The sequence below is a fragment of the Acomys minous genome, assembly GCF_964271855.1.
Source record: "Acomys minous genome assembly, chromosome: 3".
Lineage (NCBI taxonomy): Eukaryota > Metazoa > Chordata > Mammalia > Rodentia > Muridae > Acomys > Acomys minous.
Genome location: NC_140485.1, coordinates 92,641,856 through 92,667,310, shown reverse-complemented (window position 1 = coordinate 92,667,310; position 25,455 = coordinate 92,641,856). Strand labels below are relative to the sequence as shown.

General features: G+C 45.4%; 1 protein-coding gene across 2 annotated transcripts; it reads right to left on the bottom strand.

The window, feature by feature from the left end:
- Window positions 1–3,075: 3,075 nt before the first annotated feature.
- Window positions 3,076–25,206, bottom strand: PRDM1 (PR/SET domain 1). Of its 2 annotated transcripts, none has more exons than XM_084776993.1 (7): window positions 24,645–25,206; window positions 22,836–23,084; window positions 16,123–16,242; window positions 12,584–12,836; window positions 6,855–7,957; window positions 6,470–6,598; window positions 3,076–6,090 (listed from the first exon to the last, which is right to left on the bottom strand). In XM_084776993.1, exons 1-7 carry the CDS (start codon window positions 24,684–24,686, stop codon window positions 5,515–5,517), a joined length of 2,472 nt encoding a protein of 823 aa, XP_084633119.1. In that variant the 5' UTR covers window positions 24,687–25,206; the 3' UTR covers window positions 3,076–5,514. The 2 variants fall into 2 exon arrangements, with proteins under 2 accessions (XP_084633119.1, XP_084633120.1); XM_084776994.1 differs by lacking the exon at window positions 24,645–25,206 and adding an exon at window positions 23,343–24,439.
- Between the last annotated feature and the right edge of the window lie 249 nt (window positions 25,207–25,455).

Below are 25,455 nucleotides of genomic sequence, written 5' to 3'. Positions count from 1 at the left end.
TGATTGACTGATTCTTCCTTAAGTCCTGTGAGCAGGGAGATTCTCTTCTTGCCTGGAGAGAAGCCCAGAGTGTTGCAAACCTCAGAGGTAGTTAGTCTCCTCAGTTTAAGCCAGTGGTTCTCAACTTTCCTAATGTGGCAGCCCCTCGATACCTCAGGTTGTGTGTGTTGGCCTGCAACCATAAAAGTATGTTGTTGCTATTTCACAACTGTAATTTTGCTACTATTAAGAATCCTAAGGTAGTGACCCCCAGGTCAAGAACCTCTGGCTTAAGCTTTGCCACTGTGGGCCAGTTTCCTTTCCTTTCCTTTCCTTTCCTTTCCTTTCCTTTCCTTTCCTTTCCTTTCCTTTCCTTTCCTTTCCTTTCCACTGTTCCTTGCTCAGAGTGGAGACCAGCTGCCTCCTGTTATCCACAGGTAAGTCCTTTGGATGCCCCAAAAGATGGGGGGGTTTCCTACCATTTCACGAAAACACATTTTGTAAGCACATTGAAGACTTTCTTACCAAAACTACCCGATGGTGCTTATCTGTCACTTCCTCTTTCTTTCTCGACAGGGCAGAGGAAAACTCAAAGATGACTATGTCACACTTGTGCTGAATAACACCTTCATCTTAAATACAGAAAGAGGGAAATGTGTACATGACCAACTCTTGACTCAGCACTTGGCAAGACTGGAAGGGGCAAATGAGGAGAGGGTTCGTTAGTTTATAGTATTCTGAGAAGCTGGGCCACAGCAGAGAATTTGCATAAATCTGGTTAAAAATAACCTTCTAGAAGCTTGCTGCAGTTTTTGTCTGAATCACACCAATTAGGGCTGTGTTGAAATTAAAATCACTTCTAACTTATTTAAGAAGCTGTCAGCAGTACTTTGAACACTTGGACTTAGGGGGCTCTGAGGTCTTGAAAGGGGATGTGATGGCACACAGCCGGCCGGAAGTGGATTATAAGAGGTAGCTGATGCCCAGAACAGGCTGGTGGAAGGTGGACACGTTATGGGAGAAGTGCTCCTGGGTTCCTCGGAGGAGAGGAAGCCGGAGCATGTGAGGAAGTGGTTCACTGGACAACGTGTGGCTTTCCTCTTATCCATCACTTCTTTGGCTGCCTGGTCTGTGCTCTCATCTTCCTGTCTGGACAGATTTCCCTGAAGGCCTGTATCTTGAATCCCTCCTTCTGTCCTGGCAGAGTCTCAGTATATAGCCCTAATTGTCCTGGAACTCTGTTTGTAGAGCAAGTTGGTCTTGAACTCAGAGAGGTCTGCCTGCTCCCAACCCCCACAGTACTGGGATTAAAAGTGTGTGCTATCACACCTGGCATCATCTTTTAGAGAACACACACACACACATATACACACACACACACAGAGTGCATGGAGGTGGGGTAATGGGGTAAAGGGAGGGAGAGAGGGAGGGGAAGAGAGAGAGAGAGAGAGAGAGAGAGAGAGAGAGAGAGAGAGAGAGAGAGAGGGAGGGAGAGGGAGGGAGAGGGAGAGAGAGAGAAAATAAGAATAACTTCAGTTATACCAATCTATGACACATGAATTATTTCATTTCCCCCAAGGAAAAACCATCAAGGAATGTGCTCATAAACTTCTATGATGCTTTGTATAGAGCCTGCATATTGTCACATGGTAGGAAATATTTCTGTATAGCTTTGATGTTTCTAGGGAAAATTTCAAAAATAATGATTTCTTCAGACTTGCTTTGCCCCAAGGAGGACTGTGATGCCCAAGTCTAACAATCTGGACTCTGGCATATGTGCTTGGGCTTCTGGTGGGCGTTACCTTTTCATCTAAGTCCATTCGCAAATGCTCCTGAGATGGGCAACTCTCAAGAAAACAAGACATGGTCTACCAACTAAAGAAGTATGATTTATGTGAGTAATTGTAACACCCTAGATCTTACGGAGACTTAAAAAAAAATGATTACCACAACGGTTCCTCAGAACTTAACCCTCTCACCAGCACTCCTTGGCACGTTATGATAGTAGGGTTCTGGCTTTTTTTTTTTAACTGCACAGTTGTATGTTGGCAGGACTTCAAATTCTTGGCACAAGATGTTTAAGTAAATTTAAAGAAGAAACACCATGTCAAGAGAAAACATAAGGGAGTCTTGGCCTTCGAAATGTAAGAAGCCACATTATGTTCTCAACAAACGTTCAGCTAGCATGGACTCACGAAATTGTTAACAGTGAAATGGGAGCCATAAAAAGCCTTTGTAAACGGCTTTTAGATCATTCATCAGAGAGCACTGCCACTTACTTAGACTCATCTCCTATTTTTATCTACCAACAAGGAATCAGATTTACTTGTGCCTTCTCTCTGGGGACCAGATAGGTTCTGGAAGGTCCGTGTACAAAGAAGAAACTTTATTCCCACCACAGGATCCATGAGGCTCAGCACCGGGCCACCATGAACCCTAGGCTATATACTAATGATGCCTAGTTTGAGGTTGGATCATCCCTTTGGAAATTCCCATTAAATGACCAAGTTGCAAATGGGCTTCCCAAGTTGATGGGGGTCAGGGGTTGGTGGTGGTGCAATACAGAGCATTTCCCATGGCACACCTTGTGTTAGTGTCAAACTGAAGAAGCAATACTAACGTCACCAACAGGAAATGTTTCTGAACCCAGCTTCCCAGAACCCCCTCACCCACCTGCAGGCCATGAGTACATACATGCCATTTCTGAACTAGTTCCCAGTCTTCCTTAGTTCCTCACTATGACCTTAAGCATAGTGATAAATAGCTGTAGCTCATAATGAAAGAAAACCATACACTAGTGAGAGTTATGGCACACCTCCCTCCATACACTTGGTCTCGGGAACTAAGCAGGGTCTGGCCTGGTTAGAACTTGAATGGGAGCCTTATAAAATACCATGGGCCAGTGATGTTCATTTGCTTTCTAGAACAGCCCACAGAAAGGTGGGAAACTGGGCATCATGACTGGTACTTGCTGAGGAGGGGCTGTGCAGGGAGAGACAAATTGTTTGAAAATTCTTCAAACTGTGGCTCAGTAACACCATGGTAGTAGGGACAATTGAAAAGGACACGCCTTTCAAAACACCAGACAAGCGTTGGTAAAGCATGAACATTTATATTTAATTTACATTTTGACAATTTGCACATAAATAACAATGTAAACCAGTACGTAAACACAAGATAGTTCTGTTGTTCTAGCAAAGTAAAAAGCCAATAACTTTGGTCAGTTTTTAACTCTGAGGGGAAACAAAACAAAACAAAACAAAAAAACCACTGTTAATTGTGGGCTCAACACTCACATGTAAGAGGCCGAAGAGTAAGACAGATGGCAAGAAAAGCGATTAGTCCTCGCAAAACTCCTCTCAACACGAGAGAACACAGGAGGAAAACGGCACAAGTTCAGTGGAGAGAAAATGTATTTGGTGTCAACGTCCTGTCATGCTTTGGTTTACCTACAATTAGGGAAGGGTTTTCTAGAACACAGCTACTCAGTGCGAGCTTCCTAGCTAGTGTGTGTGGGATCTCTGGGTGTGATCCTTGTAGGTAAGGAGACCCGCATCTCCCTAGTCACAGCAACGGGTCAGTAAGGCTCTTGGGTTTCCCTGGATGATTTGACAGTTCTCTCTTTGTAAGTTGATAGATAAGACACTGAACTAAGCATTGGTCTGGAGAGTGACTGGTGTGCCAGGGTCCAAAGTAGGGAGATGGAGGGGATTTTAATTTCTGTGACCCAACTGACACAAATGTAGCAAACCAATCAACTCAGACAGGATGATGTAAAGTTTTTTTTTTTCCCTCCATAGCTGGTACATGGCCCTTCCCTCTGGTCTCTGGTAGAAGGCAGGGAGGTGCCCAAGCACCAATGTTAATAGTGAGGTCATGGAGTTTTAAGCAGAACCTCAGAGAGGTTCATTTTGCTCTTGGGAAAAGTAGGTTCTTTTACATGGCTTGGATCACAATTTAAGTGGTTATAAATATATTATATATACACATGGTATAGTGGTATAAATAGGTTCATAAATATACAGCATTCTTTGTTACACCTTAAACACCAATAGGTAACTTTCGGGCTTAGGAGAATGAATACAAGACAGAACAACCCAGCCTTCCACTCAGGAGCACACAGGCTCAGCTGAGTAGCAGGTCATGACGTAAGACATCACTTCCTGCACTCCTACTGGATACACTCAATGAGGTAATTGTTGTTGAACAACTTTGCAATGCCCTTTCATCTTCAATTAAATTAACTACAAAACGCGAAACACAAATACTGAGAAAAGCTGAGTTTTACAGATAAAATACAACTGATGTCGGGGATAGGAATGTTCATTACCCGCTTAGCCTAAGGTGACAAGAATACCCGTTTTTAAATTTTTATTGTTTCTGGGTTTTTTTTTTCTTTGTTTGTTTGTTTGTATTTTAAATGTGGCCTGAGCCTTTCTATATCAAATGCTTCTTGGTAGGGCGCCACCTTTGTGCAATTTTGACATTAAGAAAAACAAAAACAAGCCAACAACAAAACGACACCCAGACAAACCCCCAACCCTCACACACACACAAAAACATCTGTGCTTGAAAGACAGATCCCTCGATGGTTTGAACATGGCATTTTATCTTCTTCACATTTTCAGATAACACATTGGGATGCCAAAGTCATATGGCCACTCAGAATGGTCATGTGACACTGCAGACAGGAAGACCCTGTGTTTTTGGAGGGACAGGTTGGCAAAGTCTTCCTGTGTCCATTTTAGTAAGATTGTGGCTAGGAGTGTGTGTGTGGGCTGGGGCAGGGGCAGGGGAGGAAGACTATCATCAGAAACATAAAATTTTTCTTATATTACTTTCCCCTCAAATTACTGCTGAGTAAATCTGCACACATATCCCCAACTTATACAATGGTGTTCAAATGATGTGATCTTCTGAGTTAACATACCAACCATATGACTTTGGCAATATCAAAACTTATTTTAAAGCATTATTCTAAGGGAAGGCGACTGAAATCACATAGCTGTCTACTAAGTCTCAGTTATTTCAACAGATGTGCAGAAACTATCTACAAAGGATGGCCACAAGACAAGAATACAACACTTATACTAAAACTACCAAGAATTTTTCCAGTCATTGTAAACTTCTTTAATTATTGCTTTTTGAAAGATAAACTGTATAATAAATTATGAAAGATTATCACTGAAAAAATAATTATGGCTAGGCAATAGTTTTAGTAATAGGGAGGCTATGCAAACATATCCACACAAATATTCAAAATACACAGGTTCAAATATATAGACATGGCTGTAAATAAGTTTATATATATATAATATGTATATATGTATATATAGCGAGTCTTTGCCTCATTTATGCCCTGAGATTTTGGTAACATTGGAGTCCTTCTTTAATTCCAGAGAGGTGTGGGGAGCCACCTGCTGCCAGGACAGCTTTGCATATCTGGAATTGTGTACAAGGAATTTGCTACAGGCACCCTGAACTCACCAAGTCATAACCTAAGGAGCAAAACGCAACACTTATTTTCTGAAAATCTTAAGGATCCATCGGTTCAACTGTTTCTTGTTTGACCTTTACAGGTACCAGAGGTAGTGGGTTGCTGTGAGGCAACTTCATGAGGGACAGGTCTGATGACTCAAAGAGGCCACACCCTGAGGAGAGGAGTCCACTCCCCATGTTTCTTTGCAAAGATACTTTCAGACCAGTTTCTTCTTTCTCTTTTCTGACCACAGCTAAGATCTCCTTCTCCACCATAGAAGTCACATCGATATTGTCCTCCATGTCCTCAAGTCGGTCAGCATTGTCACTAATATCGAACTTCTCGATTTCCTCATTGACGCGGGTCAGATCCTCCAGAGGCAGCCCGGGGGCTGGGGCCGCAGGACAGTTGCCTTTCAGGTGGACCTTGAGGCTGCAGAGATGAATGTAGCTCTTGTGGCACTGGGCACACTTGTGGGGCCGCTCCCGGGTATGGAGTCGCTTGTGTAGCTTCAGGTGCACGAACTGCGTGAACTTGGCAGGGCACACCTTACACTGGTAAGGCTTCTCTCCGGAGTGCAGCCGAAGGTGGGTCTTGAGATTGCTGGTGCTGCTGAATCTCTTGTGGCAGACCTAAAGTGTGGGGACAAGAGAAGGCGGAGCAAAGAAGAAAGAGGGAAGACCAGATTGGTTATTGCCAATGGGAGGGGCAGGGCCACATGCCAACAACCCAGCAACTTTAGGCGCTCAGAAGCCTGTTAATGGCACTCATGCCCCATGCCCTGGTAAGCAATTGGGGGAGGTGCGGTTTATCCCAGGCCATTTACCTCCCCCCCCACCCCCACCCCCCGCCGGAACTTGACTGTCATCCATCCACCACTACAGCCTGTGAGGAGCTGTGCGGTGCCAGCAGCCTGTGGCGAGGCAATTATTTTTGCGTTGTTGAAACCACACGGAAAGACAACTGTAGGGACATTTTCTACAAAAGTTCTACCCAGAAAACCTTGCCCACCTGGCATTCGTGTGGCTTTTCTCCCGTGTGTACCAGGTAGTGTTTCTGCAGGTGGGCGAGCTGAGTAAAACCCTTGTTGCAGGTCTGGCATTTGAAAGGCCGTTCTCCACTGTGCACTCTCAGGTGGACCTGGGAAGAAGCCACAGGGGGTTAGCTCTAGGACTGAGAGGAGGAGGCCGGCTCCCTAAGCCTCTCTAGAGCAAGGTGTGTCCGATGCAGATGCAAGCATCTTAGAAAAGGCATCGAGATGAACCCCCACGTTTTCATTAACCAGCAAGCCCCACCCATGGAGTCTAGACCCAAGCCGGGTCTCCTATGGCTCAAGTGCACTTTAATAACCCCGCACCCAGGTAGCCAAGGGCAAACACCCCGCAAGTGGCTCTACCTTCAGGTTGGAGAGCTGACCGAACGTCTTGGCACAGACGTTGCACTCGTACTTGATTTTGCCGTTCTGCTTCTTCAGTGGGTAGGGAAGAGTCTTGTAGCCAGTCATGTTTCTTTTGTTTTTAATGAGATTCATGGCTCCGTCAGTGCTCGGGGCTGCCATCACCGCTGAGGTAGCTTTGGGTTGGACCACGTGTTCGGACGACGTGGCTGCGGTTCCCGCTGTCGGAGATCCGCTGGGGGGACTACTCTCGTCCTTCATGCTGGCTGCAGCCCCGGTAAGGGAGAAGGCACTGTGGGGCGCTGGGACAAGCACCTCTCTGGGGTGCTCAGGAGGAAGCAGCCTCCGGCCTCCATCTGAGGGCAGGGAACTCGGGAGGGAAGGTGGACTGAGCATGGGGTGAGGCAGGTTGCTCCCGCCGAGGAGGTTGCTGTAGACAGGGTACAACCTGGGGAAGAGGCTGAAATTGTTGATGCCATTGATGTTGTTCATGGTGCTCAAGCCGTTAGAACTTATGCTATAGGGTGGCAACAGGAACTTGGGGTAGTGAGCATTGTAAGAGGGGATGAAAGCTGGTGGGAGGTGGGGGGCAGGTGCATAGCCAGGGTAGGAACCCAGGCCCTCCGAGCCGTAGGAAGCGTTCAAGTAGGAGTCCCGGTGTTCCGGGGGACCTGGCGCCAGGGGCGACAGCGTGTTCCCCGGGCTGCCGTGGGGGCTGGAGCTCTTGAGGCTCTGCTCAGGGCTGCTGCTTGACGGGGGACTGGGAGTTGTAGACGACGGAAGGGGGCTGTGAGTGATGTAAGTGGGTCTCTCCATCCCATAGGCCAGGGTTGCTTTCAAAAAGTCTTCCGGCAGGGGTGCCCGGATAGGGTAAACCACCCGAGGGTAGAAGGGCATGTCGGGGCTCCCATTTTTCCGAAAGCCATCCATATCCTTGTCTGAAGTGAGGGGTGAAATGTTGGAGCGGTAGATGTCTTTCCTTTTGGAGGGGTTGGAGTCCAGTTTTAGGATTTCTTTCACGCTATACTCTCTCTTGGGTACATTCTTTGAGTACAGTTCGTTTTTCTCACTGCTGTATTGCTTTGGGTTGCTTTCCATTTGTGCTAAAATGAAGAAGAAAGGGCGGTTACTCACAGGCCTGTGGAGAACCGAAGTGAAATCAGAAAGTCGTTCTCTCTTCTTGAGAAACCCTGAGCAGCAGCTGGCAAATACAAAAGCTAGACACCTGGCCCCTACGCCTCTCACTCCAGAGGGCTCTGGGCCACCCACTCAGAAGGCTGCTCCACTTCCTGGGGGGGGGGGCGGGTGGGGTGGGGGGGGAGTGGGAACCAAAAAAAAAAAAAAAAAAACCAACCAAAAACCGGGAATAATGGAAGCCTCCACATAGCGCCATTTGTACGATCTCTTTCCCACTAGTGCGAACTATGACAGAAAAGTGCTGTCCTAACTGGGACGGCTGAGCGTTCACTAAGATGGGGTGGAAAAATACAGGGGTGGGGGTTTGTCACGGGTTAATAAGTCATTCTGATATTTGGCAGTTTACCTAAAGGAAACCAGCCCACTGCAAACTTAGAAGAAAGACTGAGACCAGTTTTAAGTAAATGAACAGTCATCAATTTTCAAATGGATTTCTCTTTAAATAGGAACCCCTTAAAAGCCCTGTTCAAATTGCCTGGACCAAAATACATAAGGATGCTGCCCGTTTCTGGCCACTGTTGGGCCAGCGCAAGCATTTCACCAAGGTTCTGGTCTAACCAGACTACCATCTGGGCTGTCTCCCGGAATCATGAGGTGTGACAGTCACCTCTGCCAAACCACAACAGGTAGTTCCCAAGCCAGTTCAATTACTTACAGCACCAAAGAAAACAGAGGCAGCAAGGAGGAAAACATTTACTCGTAGAGACAGCGTATGCTCCCTGGTAAGGTTCAGAAACAGTGAGGGCCTTCCTAGATTAGCCATGGCTTCCTGGCCCCATTGCACAGGGCAGAGGAGGCCTGCAGGAGATGCCTCAGCTCAGTCTTCCCCAGGCAAAGGACAACACATAGGATGCGCAGGGTGAGCTGTGTTGCTGGGATGCTCACTCAAACAGGCACCCCTGCCCAGGATGCTGAGGGTTTCAGCAGGGTGCAACGCTCTGAGAAGCCAGGTTCTTGGCCTCTGCAATTGGGAACTGCGCTTAAGACAATGTAAAACAGTATCCTTTGTACTCTTATAAAACAGCCCTGTTTGGCTTAACTGAAAAGGAACTCCAAGCTTGCTACCTGATAGGTCTGAAGATGAACTCCGGGGAAGCCCTGAGCTTAAACCTTTCAGACCCATTCATTCTCCAGGCTGACAGGCTGGAGGGATTTGATTCCAGCTGGAAAGCTCTTTAGAGGATGTTATCTCCTGCGGGTTGTTATCAGTTTCTCCTGGGTAGCCAGGGCACCAGAATAAACACAGCGGACAACACTATCAGAAGATGCTGATGAGGGTCAGTGACGGAAAGCTTTCTGAGGGAGAGCAATTTCTCTCAAGCCTCTAAACCAAAATAAATACCCCCTTATCAGGCCAATATCAGTCTTACGGGGAGGCCCAGCAGGCAGGAAGTTCAAATTGTCACTTTTGTTTTTTAAGGCTAAAATGGTAAAGGAAGAGAGAGACAAGTAAGGTGGAGAGTTGATAGGCGAAGCATCCCACAGTGACAGGAAGGGATTTACTGGAGGTTAAAAAAAAAAAAAAAAAAGATAATGATTTAGAAGCATCCCCAGGTCAAAAGAAAAGAAGGGCATTTGTGTGCACCCTTCCTAACTCTGCCTTTTTGCTGTTGTTGCTGGTGGTGGTGGTTGGGGTGTGGGGGAGGAGACAGGTCTAGACCAAACTGACCAAGAATTCAGAGATCCACCTGCTTCTGCCTCTCAATTGCTGGGATTAAAGGTGCGTGCCACCACACCCAACCTCATGCCATTTCTATGTGGTAAATCACATCAAAGACTCATAATGTTTTTGTAGTCTCCCCGCAGTGGAAACTTAACACATGGAGTTTAAAGAATTGGGCCCTCTCCCAGTGCAAAGGCCGGGTTTAATCATAGGCATTCTTGCTAAGCACCCCAATGACTGAACGGATCCGAAGCCAATGATTGAGCCAACAAAGGAAGAAGCCAGAACGTTTCATCTTCCCTGCGACACACGTAGTGTAGTGTTCGGCGTCTGTCTTCAAAACACCAGGCTGACAGCTCATCCTGAAGGAATATCCTCCCGTGTCTCTAAGAGACTTTACAGCTGGAAAACTGTAGGCTGCATGTGAAGGTACATTTTTAAAAACTCATTTTTTTCAGCAGCTGAGTAATCAGAGGAACTGCTATCATTTCTAACTCTCCCACTTAGCAGCCTGAGTTAACATGAAAAAGAAAATCAAGCTCTGTTTTTGTTCTTAAATCTTAAATGGCTGTAGGCGGACAGAGTCATTTCAAGAGTGAGCTGCCTCTGACGGTTCTGATGGCTTAATTGTGTCGACTCACATTTTCGATCTATAATAAGTACCCCCAAGACTACAAGAAAGAACCTAGAAGTTCTGCAGTAGGCAAAACAAAGTCTGTTTTCAACTGAAACCGAGAAAGCAGATTAACATGCAGAAGTCTATAATTTGGTCAACTGATTTCTAGATGGGTTAGTTAGATAGATAGAAAAGAAAAATTACCAAAAAGGTTGGGAGGGCTGGAAGCTAAATTTAATAGTTCTTTTTTTTTTTTTCCCTTCCCGCCTCCCTTTTCTTTCTTGCCAGTTTGTGATGTCTGGGCCCTCACTGCCCTTCATTCTCTCCCCGACCCCACCCTACCCCCACCCCACCCCCACCCCCACCCCCACGGAGTCCTTAGGGAGACTCTGAACAGACTCTATTGTGCTTTCAGCGTAGAAATCCAGCACAGCTCATCATGGACACACGATCTACTTATTAGGCCTGATGAAATGCTGGAAATTTTCCTGATCGGAGTCTCAGTCATCGGCTGCCACACCTGAGCCAGCAGGTTTCCCAATCGGTGGCAGGAGCCTTGTCATACAACCCTGTGGTTAACTCTCTCTCTTTCTGTGTAGCAGGAGTATCCCCCAAAGGAGGTGCCAACACGGCGCTCAGAAGAATCCTGGGTGAATTAAAAGGGCTATCTGAAGAACAAAGCTGTCATCTCACAGTGTACGTGAAAATTCCTTTGAATACAAAGAGCAAACACTTGAACCGGGCACAGTGGGCACATGCCTGTCATCCTGGCATTTGGGAGCTGAAGATGAGTCAGAAGTTCAAGGCCATCCTTGATTACCTATCAAGTTTGAGACGAACCTAAGCTGCATGATCCCATGTCCAAAATACAACAACAACAACAACAACAACAACAACAACAACAACAACCCCAAACCCACGAGGCGAGGGATTGCTACCTTTGGCCAGGATGGATGGTGCCCACCAGGCCAAGTGCAGGGGTACATTTTGCTGAGTTAGGGGCCCTGGGCACAAACCCTATAATGTGATCTCACAGGAAAAGTACTGGAAGTTGTGATTTTCAGAAAACTGAATATTCCTGAGAGCCTACGCCTACACAGCCAGCTAGACAGAGTATCCGATCATGAAGCCATTGGTCTTAAGGTTAAGATACTGAAAATTAATATTTATTTCTAGTGTCTCAGTGGTAAAATGTGAACCATATTTAGTCTCCAGGGAAAGCAAATGAGACTGTACAGTCAAAACTGAGTAACAGAAACTTGGAATGCTCTATAGTTTTCTTGAAAGGTTTCCTCAAATTTAAGAGAGGATCAAAATAAAAACTTTTAAATCCTTCAACATTTCATTGTAACCAAAATGTGGACATTTGTGCTGCAAAAATTCAGCATTATAACTCAGAATAACCAGAGTTACAATAGGGGTTAGGATTTTTTTATTCTTAAATTGTTTTTAAAGCTGACTTGAGAATGACTGAAACACAGGGACACCTTGTAGCCTTGTAGAGGTCATGACAGCAGGTTTAGCCAAAAAAAAAAAAATAAAAAAAAATAAAAAAGTAAAAGCTTCTAAACCTAAGGGACCAAGAACTTGTCAAGATAAAGTAATAGGTGGTTACCGTAAGACTGATTAAAAGATGAGATTAATTCATCTTACCATAAGGAAGGAAGCTAAGATAGGAAATCTTTCAGGGTTATTCACTTAGACTGCTTGAAAAAACTGTGACGGTTTTTCTAGAAACAGCCTTCCACATCATGGCTTTACAGCCACGTGTCAGTGAAAACTCTAAGCCCTGAAACAGTAGGGCAAAAAGGGACAAAGGCTGGCACGTTCAACACGTCCACACCAGTCTGCATTATGTCTCCAATCACCCCTTTTGCATAAATTAGAATTAAAAATATTTTTCTTCCTGTAACTTTCTAAAATCAACATTCAGGGTTGACTATAATGTGTGTGTACACACACACTCACACATGTGTGTACACACACACTCACACATGTGTGTACACACACACACACACACACATATATATGTATATATATATATATATATATATATATATATATATATATATATTTCATAATAAGGAGAAGGGACATTAAAAAATGTTTTCCTTTTCCTAGTCTTAGCTAAAGCCACATACTTAGTCCAACAGATGACGAAGCCATATAATTAGACAACGTTGTTATTAGCTCACAGGACCAGGACTGACATTACTGGCATTTTTTTATTTTTTTGTTCTGTAATCCACTTACTGAGATTCATCACTGTGAGCTCTCCAGGATAAGGGTAGTGGAGCCTCTCCGCAAAGTCCCGACAATACCACACAAGAAGTTCCTGGTTGGCAGGGATAGGCTTAATGGTGTAGAAGTAGATATTCATCCCGTTCTGACAGGCAGCCAGGTTTTGCTCCCGGGCAGAGTGAGCCGGATTCACGTAGCGCATCCAGTTGCTTTTCTCCTCATTAAAACCATCAATGAAGTGGTGGAAGTCCTCTCTGGAGTAGATCTGTCCAAAAGAGAGGAAAGAGGAGGTGTGACAGGCAGCCAGCAGAGAACCGCCGAGAGCTCCCCCGAACCTCTCAGGATCTTAAACTCGGGGCGAGCAATTCAGCATCTGTGACCCCAGCCCTCATTGCCTAGTTAGGGAAAGACTCACTGGTCTGGTGGGAGTCCTCTTGAGAATCAGCAGAAATGAGGGTGGAAACAGGTAAGGTAAATTGTGTTAGTTACCTCTTTTTTTTTTCCATTTCAAATTTATGGTCTTTTCATGTTGGGGAGTGCATAGAAAAATAATAATAAAACACCAAAAATCCTAATTAACGAGCAGCCCTGGAGTGGATGAAACCACCACAAAGACAGTACTCTTGCTACAGTAGCGAATAGCAAATAGGTGACTCTGCCCAGCACAGTTCCAACTATGCTGACTTTTAGTGCCTTGAGTCACGGGGCAGGCTAGCAGAGTGCTGCGTCAAAGCAAGGCTCAGCTCCTTTCTATGGCCTCTGTACTTGTGTTTCCTACACCTCCGCCCGGGGCTCAGTCTCTGCAAACATCCTCCACCCCCCCCCCACCAGCCCCGAGTCCCACAGTAACACTTGTTCAGATGAATACTTGGAACCCTGCCTTTTTGTGGAAACACTGGGTGGGGCGAAGGTGAACTTCACCTGCCATAACAAAGTGAGCCACTGGCACAGAGGCCAGAGTTTGGCTGCCTGAATAAGTCACTTCTCCTCCTGGTAAACTTAGGCAGCCTTGTGCTTCTCTTTCATGCCAAAGGCATAGAGAGGGACCCCGTATCTGTGAGGAGGCTGGTCAAAACAACACACACAGGACCAGGAGTTTGGGCTTTTGGAAAAAGAAGATGAAGGAAAATATATGGTTCTTATAAAGAAGAGTGCAGTCTGACCCTCGGCGGTGCTACCTCTGGCTAACAGCTGTAGTCACAATGCTTGGTAAAAAGGCAGAGTTAAGAAGAGAAGGGGAAAAAATTATTCCTACTGAACCAAGGGGGTAATAAACTCACTCCTTATCTTCTCCAGAAAGTTCCTTTCTTTGAAGAGGCACTGCCTTCCCTCAGACCAGAGAGCTTTCTTTACACACTATTCTCCAAGAGGCGCTGTGGTGCTTAAGTCCCCTGAGACTCTGCTCACTAGGGCAGCAGGCTGGCTGTGTGATCGCTTCTCTAGCTCTCTCAAACGTTATCAGAAATTAAAAAGGAACTCTGTCCCTTTAATACGGGCAGTAAACAGCAGAACCAGTTTCTTTTAAAGGGTGACTTCCTGTGAATTGTGAGGGGGATGCATGTGGCTTCATCAAAGCAGCCTGCGTGAGCTTCCGCGGTGTGTCTTGTTAAGAGAAAATGTAAGAAGACCGGGCGAATTCAGCTAGCAAGAGGGGTTTTCAAGTTTGTTTACTCTGTCGAGAAAACTTCCAGGAACATGGGGTTCCATCGCTCTTGCACCAGGGCGGAAACTGCTAGCACAGGGTGTGTTGATCCTGGTCGGCTTTCCACGACTACAGTTTACTGTACCCTCATTTACAAACGGCCCCATGGATGTCATGAAGTCACACACACACACACACACACACACACACACACACACACACACACACACCAAGAAAATAAAATCGTGCATTTGTAAATCGTACACCGATGGCTGCCTTTCCCTCTATTACCGAGATTAAATACATGCTGACTCATAGAACAGTGACAAGAAATGTCACTGGTTTCTCACTTGAGCATCTCTTTGGCTGTGTAATTTGCATGAAACCCTTTCATTCCTCACAACAGATGTTCATATTCCTGCCCCACAAACCAGGATCTTCCAACATGTGAGATTTATTCCCTACCATCTTTGTTGCATTTAAATAACTGATCCCAAGAAGAGACTTTTGGTTATTTATTATTATTTTGTAAATCTTTAAATGAAACAGATCTGGGGGAGGGATGGGAGATTCTCCAGTGTTTCTTGACTTTACTTTCTTTGTGTAGCCTTGGCTGTCCTTGACTCACTTTGTAGACCAAGCTAGCCTCGAATTCAAAGAGATCTGCCTGCCTCTGCCTCCGTGAGTGCTGGGATTACAGATGTGTGCCATCACAGTCAGATTGTCTTAATTCAGACCATTTGAGATCAAGATTAACATACCTCCGTGGCTCCCATCTGAGAGTTCAATAAAGGTAGAAATGCTCTCATATCCTTACATTGTGAATTTCCTAGCAATATATTTTCACACCCACTCATTAGTTAATAAATGAAAATTAAGAACAAATACTTCTTAGGAAATCTACCAACTACAGTTGTAGAAGTAGTAAGTTAGTTTCTGGAAACAAACATCCCGGATGAAGAAAGGCTCTCTCAGAAATAACTTTATTAGTACTTTTCTAATCAAAGCTTTTTAAAGTTTTTTTTTAATGCTGAAATATCAACCAGAATAAGCACCATGCACTTTTGGTTATTACCATTTCTTCAGGTGATGTGTACTTTCTGTCTGTCTGAGTGAAACCGCTCATTAAATTTGCATAAATAGCTCTTCATTTCTCAAACTAAGGAAACTGAGCATGGCACAGACAGGTTGAGGAAAGGGAGGCTGGCTCTTTGTTATCCACTCCCAAAGCAGGTTTTACCCATGAACGCCATCTCCCAGGTCGCTTCGGAGTCCATGCTAACCCTGACGTGCCAAAGGAGACCGCATCAGCCAGACCTGTCTTCTCACATGCATGTGAGTCTCCTTGTGCTTAGCAACTTAGACACTGTCTAAAGTAACAGTCTTTTGGTGCAGGTAGATTTAAATAAAGCCACCTCTAGGGTCCTTCTCTGTCCCACTAACCCTTCTTCTGCCTATAGCCTTTCTTAGTGACACATCTCTTCAAGATAATACATTTATGATAACTCTTCCATTCAAATGAAGTTAACTCAGCAAGAAATTAAGAAAGGGCGAAATGAAATCTAAGGCTTGGTGAGTCATTACTACTTCCTGGAAGAGAAATGCAAATGAACCTGCCCTTGAAGCAAGCAGCAAACTGTTTCCCTTCATCACAAAGCTGTATGTAATGAGTTGAGAGAGAGAGAGAGAGAGAAAAAAAAAAAAGCCAATTTCTCATGTAGTCCACACCTAACCTCCTGGAGCCAAGATTTCCAGGCACAACATTTAACCAGTTTTGCCGAACTTGCTCAAAATTCCAGTGGTTCCTTGAGTGAGCTCCAACTGGTTCTCATCACAGGCTGAGAAGGAAGTGACCCTGATCTTTAAGTTCCAGTACTGAAAAGGTTAAAAAAAAAGTTTCCTTACTTACCCGCCAAAAATATTTCCTGTTGGCGTTCTTGGGGACTGTGTCATTGGTGTAGACTTCACCTATGAGGGGTCCAAATCTTGTTCCCTTCGGTATATACTCCTTACTTAGCACCCCAGTAACCTAAAGAGATAAAACATGGATGCATTACTCAGACTCCAAGATGCCAAACCTTGTTATTTTCAGTGAACTGAATTGCCCATTGATAACCTAGCTGTCTGATGTCTCCACAATTAACAGGAAGCTACATCACAGTCATCTTTGGAAGTCATTCACGTGCTGAACTAGTCCAGGGCAGTGTTTCTGGTGACTGTTGACTATACTTTTTTTTTTTTTTTTTTTTTTTTTTGCGTCTCACGTTAGAAGATTTGGAGACCAGCACTCTGTTCTAAGAGAATAAACCGGGCCGAGTGAGATGTTGCGATTCTAGTTCCTCCCTCCCTCAAACCATAAACATAGTATGCTTGAGGGGAATGAATAAAGAGTTTTAACCTCAGAAACCAAAATAATGCCCTTTAGTTGTTCCACAGAGGCCGAAGGAACCAGAAACCAAACACATTAAGGTTTTTCCTTCCCCGCCTTATTCCAGAAGAGCGCTCCCCTCCCGCCATAGCTTGTAAGAGATCTTTACTAGAAGAAAGGTCTTTCAAGTAACTTTGTTCTGTGGCATCTACTCAGTGGTGGTCAGAAGTCCCTCTTTGAAATGGAATGGGTAATGAGGAGGCTGTGGCTTCTAAAAGATGTGGCTTCTAAGATCTGAGGAAGTGACCTTTGCAGACTGAAGGCCTCGTGCATTCCGACTCTGTGGGGTTTACTAGAGAAAGATGTTAACTATGGTGCTTCTTCCTTGATCATAACTTTCTTTTTAGGGTATTTAAAAAAAAATCTCAGACTCAAGCTAGGGAGCAATTCAAATGAACTCTAAGTAGTTCTTTATACCTTTTACAGGGTAGATCTATCTTCTTATTTTAATGTTTGTTCTGGTTCAAAACAGTAAGGAATGCTTTCCTGGGATGACCAAGGGCAGGGTAAAACTGTTTGCTTCTACTAGTATTTTTCTTGGTGGCTGTCATATAATTATATATGCAAAATGGCAGGTGCAGCTAAGCCAATCGATGGTTGTTCAGGTGGTTTGCAGGAAAATCCAAGACTTAGGTTATGGTACACTGGCGCTTCATTCCATATCATCAAAAATTAAATCTCTGTCCAGGATGCAATGGGCACACCTGCACAGCTGGGGCGGGCTACTCTTTCTCTTGTCAGTTTTCTTTTCTTTTTTCTTTAATTCTCAAATGCCATTTTTCTTAAACAATTTACTATTCCTTATACAAGTCAGTGGGGCGTTCTTATGACAGGGAAAGGGGAGAGAAGGAGAAAATGTTCCGTGCCCGGCACAACTCGAAACAAAGTTGGTGAGTTAAAGGTGCTATTTTTGGTTCTATGTGAATTTGTGGCAAAGGTCTGAAAAAGGCAGATGTTCATCTCCACCTCTGTCCTCAGTTACATCTGCCTATGCTTCCAAAAACACTTCATGATTGTTGTTGTTGGTTATAGTCTGGCTATGGGGAGACAGGAGCATCTCAGAGATGCTCAGGAAAGACTCTGGAGATGAAAATCTATACAGAAAGCTTGGCTAGCCTGCCTTGGTCCCAGGCTTGTGTAGTACAGATTATTGAACCTACTTTGTAAAAGTCATGCAATTGTCTTCTATAATACACAAATTATTAGACATTTACATTTGAATACTTATTCCATAATATTAAAATGCCAAACAGGAAAAACAAATAATGCCATTTGTCAGTGAGCCAATAATTAGCAGCTGATCATTTCAACATATCCACTTTAAAGCAGTAATTTTAAGAAAGGCACGCAACTGGTTCATCAACTTTGCTTTAAATTATAGCCTCCTGCAGACAGTGTCTTGGGAGTCAGAGCTTGCTTACCAACAAGGAACATTACATTGAGGCCACAGTCTTCCTTCCAAATTGCCATTTTTCTTTCTACAGAAGGGCCTCCTGGTTTTCACCTATCAATCTTACACTGAGAAAACACATTTTCCTGTGGCCAAAGGAAGTTAATTAGCGTCTTGTGCCTACACCAAAAGAATGTGGGGGAAATAAGCTATCTAGAACCTTTTAAACACAACTATGGACTTGGCAGTGTAGATATTTAAATTGGTATTAGAAGCACCTGTCGTCTATAGCGTCGCACATGCAACTGAACAGACAAGACATGTGAATTAGCCAAAAGAGCAGCCAGAAGGTGCTAGTGCGGCTTCAAGTCCCAGCCAAAGGTGGAGGCAAGAGACTGGTGAGTTCAAGATCAGTCTGGGAAATATAACCAGACTGAACTTCAATATTAGATGACTTTTTAATGAACAAAACAGAACCTTAATAATTAGAATGCTTACTATAGACAGAGCCGAGGGAAACAGGAACACGAACACTGATAGATAAACAAGGACACACAATTCAGCAGTCAGAGATTAGAGGACCCCTGTAGCTTCTAAGCATCACTTGCCTATCACTAGATGTGGTGGCCTATGCCTGTAATCATAGCAGGCAGGAGGCAGGAAGATCAGCAGCTTGTGGCCTGCCTTCCGACTACAGACATCTCAGGAGTCTATCTCAGAAAACAACGTCGAAGCCGTTCCAAGTCCAGCATGCTAGCAACCCACAGTAAACGCCTCCCTGTCCTGTCAAGTCCAGGTCAGATGTGTTAGGTAAAGACGACATTACAAACTGCAACTCGAAGATTATGGTGATTGTGGGGTGTGTCTCTGGAATGGGGGGCATCAGAGCCAGAGAATGGAGAGTAGGAAGCCAAGTTAGAGTTCTCTCTCTGGTCCTAAGAGATCCAGACGAGTCTCTTAGCCCAACACCACCTCTCTAAGCTATTCTTTACTGTGTTCCATCCTAGGGGCAAGCAAATGGCACAGAGAAACTTGGCCTGTGCATTGAATTCCACAGTGCTGAAAAGACTAGTGAGTTCACCTAAGCCAGGAAGGAAACTTCACTGGAACTGACCAGGGTCCTAAAGCATCACTGCTGGGCACTGGCCGCTGTGTGCCTTCTGCAAACCTATCAGTGGGAGAAAGGAGCCTCCAAAGGCTGCCCCTGCGTCACTTGCCACACCAAAGAAGCCCTTCCTGTTTGCTTTATGTGCTGAGAGGACCCCTCTGCCACGGGGTCGGGGGTGGTGGCCACAGCTGTCTCTGTCAGTGTCTCTGGCTATAGAACACAAACACAAACGGTCCATAGCTTTGAGACAAAAACCAGGGTTTCTTTCGAACTTTACAAAATAAAGATTTTTTTTTCTTTTACAGTCCAGGATGAAATGAGCGGGCATAAAGAAGGGAAGTCTGATAATAAGGACAGCATGGGTTTGGTTGGTCTTTGGAGAGGATGTGATATTCAAGCACAGTAGAAAGTGTGGGCATGTGAAGAGACGACACAGTCTCCAATGTGGTCTGAGCTTCTTCATGGTGAATTAAGATTGCTTTAATTACTTGCTGTCTTTCTGCTCCCTAAATCTCACCCAACACTTAGAATTTTTTCTCTGTATTTTTTACTGTAAGGGTATAGACCAAGATGTGAGTCTGCACTTCAACACAGTTTTCTTTCTTTCTTTTTTTTTTTTTTCAGCTCAGTTTTCAAAGGAATGAACAGGTGTTTTTGAAAGGTTTCCTGCTTCGCTATCTTTATATGAAAGGAAACATGGTGATGCCTTGACACACACTCCCAACTAAAAGAGTTTGGAGGTGGCATTGCCTAGTGTGGTGACATCCTTTTACAAATGGCTCACTTTAATAATGGACTTCTATTGGAATGGGTACCGTGTCCCTAGATCTACCTGCTATTTGTCACCACTCAACTCCAGATCAGAGCCACAGTGCCTCCTGAGGCCAAAGCAAGCTCAGCTGACAGCTGAAATTGTGTCCTGTTCCTAACCTAGGCCTCCAGTGTCAAAGCCGAGCTTTCTCAAGTCAAATACTCATAGGCTATTTCAGGAGGCCGAGGGGGAATTCCCCACAAAAGAAGAACCCACCAGGTTAAACATTGTACAAGTTTGAATCGCATGTCTGGCATCGATTTTAGATCTGGAAATAGGCAGTAAGGACAGCTTCAGTAAAAGTGCAGGATGCTTCGAAGCCGAATCTAAAACCCAATGTTAAGATCAGAAATACAGTTTGTATGTTTTGTTTTTAAACCAAGGGGGGTGGGGTGGGGTGGGGCGGTGGGAAGGTGCTGACACATAGCACAAATTCATAATGAAAAATGATCTTGTTAAAAAAAAATCCCCAGGATGTCAGCACACAGCACATAAAGTAACAGCTTTTGCTCTTTTTAATGAAAACATTTAAAGATGGGCGAGATAAATGAGGCAGATAAAAACTACATGTAGAAAAGCATTTGCCCTGTTTTCACAGCTCAGGGACTCTCAGAGCTAAGTGAGCAGTAGCAATATAAACCTCTCCTGGATCCTAGATGTGTCTGGCCTGGAACTAGTTTGCAGCCATCACACCCCCTCAGTGGCTCAATTCTGTCATCCTCTTTCACCACCCTGAAGGAGCTGTCCCAAAGTTCAAAACAGGTGAGAAGGAGGTGGGGGGGGGGGGCAAAGGGAGAGAGAAAAACAGGCACACATACATTTTGGTGTAAATTTAGGACAGGATGATTTAATTTTGTTTCCCGGTGGCTTTTGTGATTGAGGACTGAAGAGGTCCCACAACTGTTCAACTGTTTCCCTTAAGTAAAATATACAGACAGAGGCTTTAAAACAAACAAACAAAAAAACCCCCCTGACTTGTTATGTGTTGTGAAGGACCCCCCCCCCCCTTCAGAAACATTAAGTGCTGTCTGTCTCTTTCTGGTTGCTTAACATACAGACATTGGGAGGAATTCAGTAGGAGGGAAAAAAAATCAACCAGGATTAGTAAAAAGATGGGTCTGAACTGTGTTAGGAAGATAAATAAAGCCACAGTGACACCAAGAGGGACCAGAGCAGCATGATTCAAAACCACCTGGAGCAATGGGAGAACTTTGCTCCCAGTCTGGGCCTGGCTGGAACCATAGCCTTTAGGGAAGTCGCCTATCTCTCTCTGAACCTTGAACTAAATGATCTAACAGCATAACTCACTGAGCCACGGTTTTCAGTAGGATTGGCAAAGGCTGAGACTCTTAAGAGCTTGACTAGGAAGGGCCGCGCTTCAGGCAAGAGAAGCCGGTCACCCGCAGAATGGGGTCTTTACTTCTACCCCAAGAGGCTACAAGACAACAGGACACAAACGGACCCTTTTGAAGGCACCAATATTTAGTCAAATCTGATGTGGCAAAAACCACACTACACCCTTTCAAGCCCCAACTGGGCTTCAAGTACCCAAACAAATGCTATATTGACTACAAGGGCTCCGAACTCGAAGGCTTTCTTTTGAGAAGAACATTGTTTTCAGGAAGAGGTATAATTAAGGCTGGCCTCTGGGGTTACATATTTTGGTAATATTTATATACAATACAAACTTCAATTTAAAAATCACTTTTTATAAAACCCAACACTATTCTCCCATCAGAAAGAAAACAAAGAGTGGAGCTTTAGTGACTCTCAAAGCAGAATTCCTCTCTTTTAAGTTTAGATCTCTCTCTCTCTCTCTCTCTCTCTCTCTCTCTCTCTCTCTCTCTTCCCGTCCCCTCCTCGCCCAAAACATTGAGGTCAGACACACAAACAGGAAAGAGACAAAGTATTTCCCGACTCCTGGGATTCTTCTCCATGTTGATCCTCAGGGAAGAGGAAAGTGATTTAGCATGCTCATAATGAATACTCCCAGGAGCGAATCTAGAATTCTTATAACACAGGATCTCCTTTTCAGTGCTCCCCCAAGACAGCAAGTTATCAGATACCACAACACTGTGGATGACAGTGACAGTGGGTAGCCAACTGAGGGCTAGCCTCAGCAACTTATCCCACCAGGAGAGCAACTGCAGCCGCCAGCCAGAGTCTCAGAGCAAGAGGTAGTTCTGCAAATCACCTCTCAGCTCTAATTGTTATATAAAAGGGTAAACACAAGTCCTGTGCTCCTCAGATAACCACCTCTGAAACAATAAAGAGTGGGCCCACTTCAGAAGCCATTAAGAAGTGGGTCCCCCCCCCCCCCTGCGCCAGCCTGAGCAAGGCGACAGAGCCGCCACAGGTAACCGGTGGCTGGTGAAGTCATCTTGACAGAGGACACTTTTACGTGACCTCTTCCCGGTTAACGCCATCACTTCAGTTCATTAAACACGTCAGGGTTTTGAGAATCATTTTTGGAAACCCAGCTAATAAAGCTGGCTCGTTAAAAGAAGAAAGCCATCTCACGAGCAAAGGGAGACAGAAAGAAAACTTGGGTTTCTAAGTTTCCTGCTTTGAAAGCAGGCTGGACAACAGGGCCGGTAGGTGAAGCCCTGGGTTCCCTTCACAATGCTGCCCCGGCCCCGAGCTGCTTGCAAGTCAGCTTTTCCAAGGCATGTCAATTTGCCAAAAGATTTAACTGTTTACTAATTAGTGCAGATCAGCTGAAGGTAGGAGGAAATGGATAGGAACTGGCCTGAAGAGAAAGCAATGAAAACACTTGACTAGGGTGACCAATTATTTGCCAATGCGTATAAATTCTCCTGGTTCTCCGAGATAGTAGGAGAGCTGGCCCGAGTGCCAGTCAGTCTTGAAGAAGGCCAGCGGCTTACCTCTTTGCCGTTGCTGGTGGCATACTTGAAAATAAGGTTCCTTGGTAAGGATGCCTCCGCTTGAACAGAAGTGCCCCCATCGGCGCCAGAGTCCCAGGCGTGGTCGTTTACTATGTATGTACACTTCTCCTCAAACTCGGCCTCTGTCCACTGAGTCATATCAGCGTCTTCCATATCCATTTTCATGGTCCCAGTCCTCCCTGCCAACTCTTGAAACTTCACGGGGCTGGAGCTATACTTGGGGACAGCCTGGAAGAGAAAGGAAAGGCCTTTAATCCCCATTGTCCGGCGTTCTTGTGGCTCCCTCTTAGAGGCTATGACTAACACAGCAGTCTGAAGACTTTAAAAGCTGATGGAGTACAGTTGAGAAGAATCCAAAGCCGTATAAAGTAAACTGCCTTGAAGAAGCACGGTTTTAAAACGCAACCCTTTGGCTGGAAAAAAAAAGTATATTTGGGAACCTCATCGGGAGAAAAAGACCCACCTTTGACTAACCCTTGGCTTTACCTCTCAAGGCAAGAAATACGTTGTGGGCGCTGCTGTGTCCTGTATCCCGGGACGCCCGGGGTCATGGCCGCCAGACCCTCGGCTCTGTGGAAAAGCTGCCTCAAAGAAGTGTCACAAACAAGAGGAGGAAGAGGAAGGAGCGCTGTCTGCCTCTGAATGAAGCTAAAAATGGAAAGCGCGTGTGGTGCTGGAGCGGAACCCAGCCTGCTTTTTCCAAATGGGGAAGACTGAACTTTCCCACCAGCTCCCTACGCGAAACAACTTTCAAAACAACAGCCCCCCCCCCCCGCCCCTCCCGCAACCCCTTTGCCGCGCGTTCAGTCTCTTTCATCCTTCACCGGGGAAGCCCGAGAAGGGTTGCATCCTGCCAGCATCCCTGAGCACCAGCCTTCCGGAGCTCCCATGGACCACAGGGAAAAAAAAGAAATGGGTGAAGGGGGAAAGACTCTGCAACGTTTTTGGATCGGTGGGCATCTCCGTGGCCAGATAGGAAAAGTAAAAAAAATTAAAAAAAATAAAAATATTCAATAGAATTCCCTGAAGAGAATTCCTTTAGGAGCCCTCAGCTACAAATAGCACTTTCCATTTAAATGTGAAAGTGCATGAATTCCCAGAAGTCACTGAAGTGGCACAGTTTACTGTAACTAAAGTTGTACAGAAGACTCGGGGATCCTGCTGCTATCTGCCTTCGGAAGAAGGGCTTCCCAAAGAGGAAAAACAAAACAGATAAACAGCCTTTGTAACGCATTCCCACATAGACGCGCCAGATAAAAATTAGGAGTAAGGCTATCCATGTAAGAACACGCGCTTCTGAAAATGTAAACACAGCACTGTGAGAGTCCCTCGAGGTGGTTTTAACATTTGCCCATACCTTCCCTAAATATGATGCTCACTGGGGGCGGCGGCAAGGGGCTAGTTGTCTTTGCCCCGGTTACAACTTAAATCAGCTAATTTTTATTTAGTTCCGACACGTAAGGTCACATTGGGCAAACGACGTTAAAGTTAAATACAATTGAAAACCAGAGCTAACCCGGAATAGTTACTTCGCTGGCAGCGCGTGGGGAAGCGGACGAGAACCACTACCGAAATTTCAGTGAAGGGTTAATGATTCATACGGAGGGGGGGGCTGTGGAAAAAAAAGTCTTCTAAATGTTTGACAGTGCTCCGCGGACTAAAGCAGAAGCGCTGGTTTCTACTGCGGCTGCATTCTTTTAAAAAGAATTTTTAAAAAGGAAATAAAAGAGAAGAAAAAAGGAATGAAAAGTTTTCAAGCCGGATTAAAAACAGAATCGGGTTCCTTACCAAGGTCGTACCCACAGGTTTTGCCAAGAGAAGATCCAACATCTGAGATAAGCCTCGCTCACGTCCACCCAGTCCACATCCTCCCGCGTCCCTGCCGGGTTGAGCTGTACTGACGCGCACCTCGCCGGTCCCTCCTTTTCTACCGCCGCGGGCCGGGCTGGCTCCGGGAGGACAGGTGCTGCGCGCTGCTCTTGCGTCTCCGCAACACTGGAGGGCCGAGTGTCACGGCAGCACTGTCAGCTAGCGCGAGCCACTGCTCTTCCCCCTCCCTGCCTTGCCGCAGACTTCTTTACCCACTGACGGGTCTGATTCACTCCTACCAGCCGCCGGGATGGGGGCGTGACCGCACCTGGCCAGCCCAGCCGTGCAGCGTGGGGTTCAGGGCTCTCCCTCTCCCCCTCCCCCCAACTGCGAGCCGCGGCAGCTTCCTCTCTTTGCAAGTGGATTTCAACACTGACTGGGAATCTTCTTACTTCCCTTTGCAGGCGCTTGCTCTCCACGTTTACTCACGCTGCCATTGTATTCTAAGCACTCCAAGATCGCCAGCTTCCTGTCGCGGCAGAATGGGGCGGGGTGGGGGGTGGGGACTCCTCCTCCGAAGAAAACCCAAGTCACCTAAACTCCGTGTCTCAGTTACAGGATCCGGCGTACTTGGAAGGAGAGAGTTAAAGTATTTTGGCGTCACAGGCAATACAAGGTTGCTGTTTAGTCCTGGAGTCATTGCCAATGAAATAAACATTCTAAGGCGTTTCTCCTCTAGTATTTAAACGTGTAGGATTTCATTTCTCCTGCTATCTGAATACATTCATCT